Source organism: Carcharhinus amblyrhynchos, chromosome 4 (genome assembly GCF_965287045.1).
Source record: "Carcharhinus amblyrhynchos chromosome 4, sCarAmb.v2.hapA, whole genome shotgun sequence".
Classification (NCBI taxonomy): domain Eukaryota; kingdom Metazoa; phylum Chordata; class Chondrichthyes; order Carcharhiniformes; family Carcharhinidae; genus Carcharhinus; species Carcharhinus amblyrhynchos.
Genome location: NC_137327.1, coordinates 73,064,213 through 73,073,640, shown reverse-complemented (window position 1 = coordinate 73,073,640; position 9,428 = coordinate 73,064,213). Strand labels below are relative to the sequence as shown.

General features: G+C 42.6%; 1 protein-coding gene across 3 annotated transcripts in view; it reads right to left on the bottom strand.

Annotated features, from left to right (window-relative positions):
* Positions 1–273: 273 nt before the first annotated feature.
* klhl13 (kelch-like family member 13) overlaps positions 274–9,428 on the bottom strand; it is a 245,933-nt gene continuing 236,778 nt past the window's right edge. For all 3 annotated transcript variants that reach the window (XM_080187352.1, XM_080187351.1, XM_080187350.1), the window contains one exon: positions 274–3,580. In XM_080187352.1, coding sequence (XP_080043478.1) covers positions 3,093–3,580 — 488 coding nt within the window. In that variant the 3' untranslated portion in view covers positions 274–3,092. The remainder of the gene's footprint in view (positions 3,581–9,428) is intronic.

Genomic DNA, 9,428 nt, shown 5'->3' with positions numbered 1-9,428 from the left:
GTTTCCATGGCATCAACCTGTAAACTATACACCCCAGTCTTCAGCTCTCAAAGCCTGATTTCAGAGTAGTAGCCAAGTTTGGGATTTGAAATACTTCTAATCTCGAATTAATTTCTTTAACGTTTACAAGAGGCATCACTTTTCCCAGCATTCTTATTCCAACAAAAAATGATCACTGGAAAACAATGAAACAGACTGAGGTAGAAGGAACTTCCCCAGCACAAACTTAAAGGCAGTACAAATAGTATTAAAACAATAAAATACTCAGTTTATTTCTCTTTTGGGGCAGATCTTTTAACACTCAGAACTTTATTACATGAGTTATGAGATATTTAACTGTCCATGTGCAATTACTTTGTTACGTATTGTGATGCTGTCCATTTTAAGATGGGAAAAGAATTTAAAGCAGAAAAGCCCAAAGTTGACAGTCAACATGGAAAGCACATAAACAAGATTTTATTCAAACTTGTTTGTGTGGGGACTCCTGGAAACAAACACACACTTGGAGAGACTGCTTGCAAATATTATCACATCACTGGAGATCCTTACAAACACTGGTACATTCTGGAAAACTCCTTTTAAAGGCTCGCACACTCCAGAAAGTTCCCTGCAAATGTCAGTGGGATTGGGGAGCCTCCTTGCAAACACTGGCACATTCCAAAAGACTTTCTGGGAACAGTGGCAGTCTCCCAGGCAACATTCTACATAATTATTTTGGTATGTGTGTGTTCTATTCATTCAAGTCGTCATACTTTTATTTAGCTGTAAGTGTATTGACTTTTGCTCAGATGGGAACCCTGATCCTATCAACTCCCTCCACATATTGGGTGTATTCCTATTAAATATCTGTAAATACTAACCCAATCCCAGAACCTCCCTGTAAATGCTGAGCCAATCCCAGGATCTCCTTGTAAACACTGACCTAATCCCGGGACTTCCCTGTAAATGTAGACCCAATCCTGGAGCCTCCTTGTAAATAGTGACCCAATCCCAGGACCTCCTTGTAAAGCAACAACCCTCTCCCAGTGTCTCCCTGTAAAATACTGATCCACGCCCAGATTGTCCCTGCAAAATACTAACCCATTCCCAGAGTCTCCACATAAAATACTGACAGGCCCCCAAGATTGTCCTGTAAATACTGTCCAACTCTCACAGACATCCTGTCAACGCTGACACACACTGGTCCTATCAATCACAACAGATATAACGGTGCAAATAGTAATGAGTAGCAGAAACCTGATGACAGACCAAAAATCCAATTTACTTGTAAACTCTCAACTCTCTTCAAAAAACGCTGAACAGTGTTTTTCAGACTTTTTTCTTCTTACTGAGGGTTGGCTGCATTGTTAGCCCAGTTACTTCTGTAGGAAGCTATCCTTGATGTCCCCGATAGCTCATGTTCACCCATTCCTTGACGTTGCTTGCCCAAGAAATGCTAGCTCTTCCTTGGTTCTTTTTACCATCAATGTGCCCTTCTAGCAGGGCTCTATTATTGTCACATCTTAACAGATGGTCAAAATAACTCAACTTTCAGTTCTTGATGTCTATCATGTCTCTTCTGAATTTCATTCTCCCTAGAACATTCTCATTTTTACTGTCTTTCCACAATAATCTAAGCATTATTCTCTGTGTTTGCATATCAGAACCTTGGGGTCTGTTGATCATTTGTTTGCTGACATTCTAGGTTCAGAATATCCCAAGGTAGAAAATAGTGCTATATGACCCCATATTAATGGGTTTACAGTTTTTCTCCAGCATTTCTCAAGCTGTAAATCTACCAATTTTCAGTAGGTGTATCAGTGGGAATGACCTCGGAGTTGGGGCTTCTTTAGATCTGATTCTGGGCTGATGTGGTTTCTCATTGCCAAAAAAATTAAGAAAACAATCACTTTCATTGAAAAGTACAAATATTAGCTTGCTTTGAAGAGCAGAATGTCAGAGGGACACGTGGTACTGCTCTCACAACACTGTAAATATAAATACCTGAAGTATCTCAGGTTGAAATAAAATCACAAAAGCTTTTATGAATGATTTACACCCAAAAAGTTGGCATAACTCTTTCTTTTTACAGTTGTTGTCTTTCCAGCCGTATTAGAATAAAGAAAACGTGGAGCTGTCAGATTATTCCTTCAAAATCAAAATTGTGAAGCGAAATTCCATTAATCAGACTAAAGGCATGAAACAGCAAACAGATAAAAGTAGATATCATAATTTGTGTTAAGCAAGTTTAGCGAAGGATGCAAGTTAGCAAGTATGTAGGCCTGTTGATTTCAGTTAAACCTTTATTGAACAAAAAAATATTGAGCGTCACAGTTCATGTTCACTGAGCTGAGCAACGCTCCTACTATCGCCACACGGCGATATCTCATCAACCAAGATGTGCAGAGGAGAGATACAGCACAGTCGTGACCTGTACAACAAATAAAGGAGAAGGCTAAAGCTGATCAGCTCAGGATAAAACTGGTCAGCTTTTCAAATTCAGCAGAAGTGAAATGGCGGTAGCACAAATACTGCGTACTGGAATTCAAAACCATCAGCGCCGCGTTTAACTTAATACCAAAAGACAAGATATGTGTCCCATAATTTCAGATAGATGGGGCAACCAATTAACTGGAGTCAACATTTTAATTGAAAACAGCCATGTAACAGGCTGCCTTCCCACATCTATATGAACCACATGAAACTATTTTTGAAGTTTTGGGAGCCCATGGTAATGAAGATGTGCCCATAGGTTAGTTAATGATCTGGTTTACATGAACCCTAGTGAGCGACTCTCAGCACTGCACTGTCTGCCCCCCAGCCCTTCCCACCCCGCAAATAAAATCACACTGTATAACAGTAAAATCGCTAAACTTTTTCAGAGTTCAATCCTGGACATATATATATTATTATGTCTCTCTTGTAACAGGCAGACAATCGATGTCAACAGTACTGCACAAATAACTCAATCCACTGTTTCTGTAATTATACTTGTGTCACTGCCTACTATAGTTACTACCGAGCAAAAAGGCAGAAAATCCTTGATATTAATTATGATGCTGTGCAAATGAGTTCTTTGTAGGAACTGAAGTTACAGCAGTCCTTTTCTTTTGCTAAGGTGCAGAGAGAGGTGATTCTCGGGAAGGTGATCCAGTATTTTCCTCTGGTGGAAAGACTGTGAGAGTGCATGCTCGAATTCCTCCCAGTGACTCGGGCAGATCAAAGACTTTCTGCCATTCGTCTTTCTCTGGGTCGTATTTCTGAACAATCTCCACCATGCAGCGGTTATTCCAAGAATATCCTCCCACCACGTAGATCTTATTTTCAAAGACGGCTACACCAACATCACTTTGCCCACGCAGCATGGCTGCAATTGGGGTCCAGTGGTCCAGGGCAGGTGTGTAGAATTCACAGCTCAAGACATCATCATAATCACTGGTTCCTCTGAAGTGGTTTCCTCCGATGACGTAAAGACGATCTCCAACTGTGCACATGCAATGGAGGCCCCGGACTGTGGTCATCGGAGCTTTCTGGGTCCATTTGTCTGTATCAGGGTCAAAGCACATGAGTTCTTTTTGGAAGGTGTCATGGGTAATCCCACCTGAGGAATAAGAAGAAATCGAGAAGAGTTAGGAGAAAGGCTTTTATAAAGTTTATTTTCTGCAAAAAAAATCAAAGTGGCAAGTGGTTAAATATTATTAGCACTGAGTAGAAGATCTGTAACAATTTAAGAATATGCTTACAGGAACAAGAGGCAGCCATTCAGTCCCTCAATCTTGTTATGCCATTCAATTAAATCATGCTTGATCATTATCTTAACTTAATTTACCTGCCTTGGTTCTGTAACCTTACATAAGAAAAACTTACCAATCTCAGTTTTTAGATTTTTAATTCTAAGATGGGAGAGTCCCAGAATTCTATCGCTATTTATTTGAAGAAGCACTTCCTGACATCATTCCTGAATCACAGAATCCTACAGTGCAGGAGGCTGCCATTAGGCCCATTATGTTTTCACTGACCACAATCCCACCAATGCCCTAGCCCTATAATGCCAAGCACTTAACCTAGCTAGTGCTCCTGACACAAAGGGACAACTTACCATGGCCAATCCATCTAACCTGCGCACCTTTGGATTGTGGGAAGAAACCGGTGCATCCAAAGGAAACCCATGCAGACATGGGGAGACTCCATGTGCAAACTGCACACTGAGTGACCCAAGCCAGGAGTTAAACCCAGGTTCCTGGCACTGTGAGGCAGTGCTAACCAGTGTGCCATCACGCTGCCCTTCAATGACAAAGCTTGAACCTTATACAGCCCATCGCCCCTGTTCTAGGCTCCCCAATAGAGGGGCTGTCTCTTTATCCACTGTATCAAATCCTCTCAAGAACTCAACTAAATCAATCCTTAACCTTCTACATTAAAGGGAACGTAAACCTAATCAATGCAATCTGTCCCCATAATTTAAGATTTTTTTGCCATTGTAGTTCTTTTGATGTGTGCTCAATTTGCAAGAAAACTTCCTGAAATTGCATTGCACACACGCCCGCTCATCTAACATTCCTTGCAGGCATTAACTGCATTAGGAATGAATACTGAGTTTGGAAGCATAAATGATTATGAAGGAATATAATACACCACCAGTGACAAGAGGATTAATTACTGCTTGGGTAAGGATGGAACAGGGAACTTTCAGATTGTGACATTTTCAGGACAGGAAAGTGAAAGAGGATATGGAGCAGCAGTGTTTGTGAAGTAGTCTATCAACATGCATACGTGTTAATTCATGCGAATTAAAACAGAAATACAGGCCACCAAAAAATATAGATAAAAGAGATAGTTATTGGCTGACAGTTCTTAGATACATTAGAACAATAATATCAGATGGATTTAGTGACTCAAAGATAGACTGGGAAAAAGATAATATATATGATCAAAGTTGGGAAAAAAGAATAAAAGAGATTTGTATCTATATAGTGCCTTTCATGTCCTCTCAAAGGGGTTTTTGGCCAATGTAGGCACTGTTGCTGTCTAGAAAGTGTGGCAGCCAATTTGTGCACAGTAAACTCCCATAATCAGCAAGCTGATAATGGCCTGGGAATCTGTTTCACAAATGTTGGCTGCTAGATAAGTATTGGTCAGGACACAAGTGTACATGGTCAGGAGTTTGAAAGTCTGCAAGCTCCCTCTTGGCCCAAGTGCAAAGAAAGACACTTACATCTTGGGACTTCACAGTTCCTGGCTTCCTCTACCTGTTAAAATTTTCTAATGCCCACACCAAGTTAATTTTAATATTTTCTTATTCATTTATAGGATGTGTGCACTGCTGGCTAAGCCAGCATTTATTGCTCATCCCTAACCATCCTCGAACAGATGGTAATGTTCCCATCCATTTACTGCTCCTTTCCTTCTAGGTGGTGGAGGTCACAGGTTTGGAAGGTGCTGACAAAGGTTTCTGCAGTGTATCTTGTAGATGGTACACAGTGCTGCCACTGCCCGTTGGTGGTGGAGGGTGTGGATATTGAAGATGGTGGATGGGGTGTCTATCAAAGAGCTTTGTCCTGGATGGTGTTGAACTTCGAGTATTGTTGGAGATGCTGTGCCCAGACACGTGGAGAGTATTCCATCAAGCTTCTGACTTGTGCCCAGTAGATGGTGCACAGGTTTTGGGGAGTCAGAAGGTGAGTTACTGCGCACAATTGCTCTTATAGCTACAGCGTTTATATGGTTAGTCCAGTTCAGTTTCTGGTCAATGGTAACGCTTAGGATGTTGATAGTGGGAGATTCAGCAATGATGATAACATTGAACATCAAGGGGAGATGGCATTGCCTGGCATTTGTGTGGCTAAAATGTAATTTGCCACTTACTTTCAAGCTGGAATTGTCCAGGTCTTGTGGCATTTGGAAATGGATTGCTCAATGCTTGAGTTCAGAAGCCAGTGCAGAGTCACTGTTGTTTCCTGTGTGTACATGATTTGGGCTTGGTCATTGCATGAACAATCCTGAAATGGGGAGATGATAGCAAAGTGGTAATGTCATTGGAGCTAGTAACCCAGAGATCTAGACTAACGCTCTGGGGAGAGGGCAGCTGGTGGAATTTGCATTCAATGAATGAAGTCTGGAATTCAAAGCTAGTTTCAGTAATGGTGACCACAAAACTATCACTGATTGCTGTTAAAACCCATCTGGTTCACTATGTTCTTTCAAAAAGGAAATCTGCCATCCATCCCTGGTCTGGCCTACTTGTGACTCTGGATGCACAGCAATGTGGTTGATTCTTAGCTAACCTCTGAAATGGTCATCAACTTCAGGAAGCATTCTGGAGAACATGCCCCTGTCTATATCAACAGAAGTAGTAGAAATGGTTGGGAGCTTCAAGGTTTTAGGTCTCCAGATCACCAACAACCTGTCCAGGTCCCCCCATGCCAACACTATAGTTAAGAAAGCTCACCATCTCTACTTTATCAGAAGACTAAGGAAATTTGGCATGTCAGTTACGATTCTCACCAACTTCTACAGATGCAACATAGAAGGTATTCTTTCTGCTTACGTCACAGCTTAGTAAGGCTCCAGCTCTGCTCAAGAGTGCAAGAAACTATAAAAAAAAGTCATGAATGTAGCCCTATCCACGCAAAACAGCTTCCCATCCATTGACTCTGTCTACACTTCCCATGGCCTCAGCAAAGCAGCAGCATAATTACGGACCCAGACATTCTCTCTTTCACCTTCTTCTGTCAGGAGAAAGATACAAAAGTCTGAGGTCATGTGTGAACCGACTCAAGAACAGCTTCCTTCCTGCTGCCGTCAGACTTTTCAATGGACCTACCTCGCCATAAGCTGATTTTTCTCTATATCCTAGCTATGACTGTAACACTACATTCTGCACTCTCTCACCTCCTTCTCTATGAACAGCATGCTTTGCCTGTATAGCATGCAAGAAACAACACTTCTTACTGTATATTAATACGTGACAATAATAAATCAAACCAAATCAAATATTCCTCAGACAGTCCCTTACCGTCTGAGCCTCTGTTCTACCATTCATTGGGCACTTTCAGCACCTTTCTCAGCAATCTTAAATTCATTTACATGCCCTTTGTACAATTACACAAACCCAACTCCCCCCTCAAAATAGTATAAATCTCTACTGATTTTTCTTTGCTCTTAGCTCTGACACTAAAGGAACTACATCTAGCCAGTAGAAGTACAAAATAGTTATCATAAGATGCCATGGCCATTGACTTGTTTGTGCCATGGTTGAAAGGACTGCACTAAGTGTAACTGGCTTAAGGTTGTCCTCTAATGGAGTGCTCATTCCAATCTTCAGTGATAACATGGTCCTTAGGCTACTGTGCCTTTGGAGGATGGCCTCATCATTGGGGTTGAATGTGACTTATGCTTCCTCAGTGCTCAGTGAGATTGTTGATCTTTCATAAGATAGAATCCCTACAACAATGCAGAAGGCCATTTAGCCCATCACGTCTACACTAACCACAATTCCACCCAAGCCCTATCCCCATAACCCCATATATTTACCTTGCTAATTCCACTGACACTAGGGTCATTTCAGCATAACCAATCAACTTAGCCCGCACATCTTTGGACTATGGGAGGAAACCCCTGCAGACACAGAGGAAATGTGCAAATTCCACACAGACAGTGACCGGATTTGAATCTGGATCCCTGGCGCTGTGAGGCAGCAGTGCTAACTATTGTGCCACTGTTGTAAATAAGAATTAAGGATTTGTGGTTAAATGTGCACTATTGCATGTTTACTCAGATGCACTCTGTGGATAAAAGAGCCTGGTCTTCCTTAGCCTGGTCATGATCTTTCCTGCATTGCACAGTGAACAGAATTATGCTTTGTCTTCATCTTGTGGGAGAATCTAGATTTGAGGTTACTATCAGATCAACCATGATTTTACTAAATGGTGGTGCAGGCTCACAGGGCCAAAGGGTCTACTTCTGCTCCTTGTTTGTATGTCCTTTTTCGCATTCCTCCTGGAATCTTGTAGCCATGATGTTCTCACGGGTGCGCCTGCTGTGTTGTGCAGATGCAATGGCATCCTTGTATGGCTTGTTTGAATCTTCACCCTCTTCAAATTCATCCCCTTCAACATCCTCCTTGTCCTGAGGAGATACGTAATTCCTGCAAGTTTTGCTGAGACAAAAACATCCTCCCTTTTGCAGCGCTAGGTTGTGCAGGGCACAGCAAACAATGATGATGCGAGAAGTTAAAATAAAAGCAAGGTAACACAAGGTAGCCTCTATGGTGAGAACTGGAGAACCCTGCCTGAGCAGTCCATACATCTGAAATGTGTCAGGCCAATAATCTGCCAATTAAGGATTTGTGGTTGAATGTGCACTATTGCATGTCTACTCAGATGCACTCTGTGGATAAAAGAGCTTCATGAGCCTGGTCTTAAAGGGTTACCTCTTATTACTAAGAAGTCAACCTTTGAAGTTCTATGCAACACTTGCAAGTGGCTCAAAATACATGAGTTAAGAACATAAGAACATAAGAAATAGGAGCAGGAGTAGGCCATCTAGCCCTTCGAGCCTGCCCCGCCATTCAATAAGATCATGGCTGATCTGTCGTGGCTCAGTTCCACTTTCCCGCCCTCTCCCCATAACCCTTAATCCCCTCTCTTATCAAGAACCCATCAACCCGCTTCTTAAAAATATTTAGCGAGGCAGCCTCCACCACTTCAACGGGCAGAGAATTCCAGAGATTCACCACCCTTTGAGTGAAGAAGTTCCTCCTCAACTCCGTTCTAAACCGCCTCCCCTTTATCTTGAGGCTGTGCCCCCTAGTCCTACTGTCTTTTTTGAGCGGGAAGAGTCTCTCCACCTCTATCCTATCCATCCCATTCATCATCTTATACGTCTCAATGAGATCTCCCCTCATTCTTCTAAACTCTAACGAGTACAAGCCTAGTTTATTCAGCCTCTCCTCATAGCTCAATCCCCTCAACTCCGGTATCAGCCTAGTAAACCTCCTCTGCACTCCCTCCAGGGCCAAAATATCCTTGCGCAGGTGCGGCGCCCAAAACTGCACACAGTACTCCAGCTGCGGCCTCACCAATGCCCTATACAGCTGCAGCAAGACCTCCCTACTTTTATATTCAATCCCCCTCGCTATGAAGGCCAGCATCCCATTTGCCTTCCTGACCACCTGCTGCACCTGCAAGCTGGGTTTTTGCGACTCATGCACAAGGACCCCGAGGTCCCTCTGCACCGTCGCCTGCTGCAGTTTTTCGCCCCGTAAGTAATAGTCCTTCCTACCATTCTTCCTACCAAAGTGGACCACCTCACACTTGCCAACATTAAATTCCATTTGCCATTTCCTGGCCCATTCGCCCAGCCTATCTAGATCCTTCTGCAGACTCTCCACACCCTCCGCACAATTTGCCTTTCCCCCAATAGTCCTTCCTACCATTCTTCCTACCAAA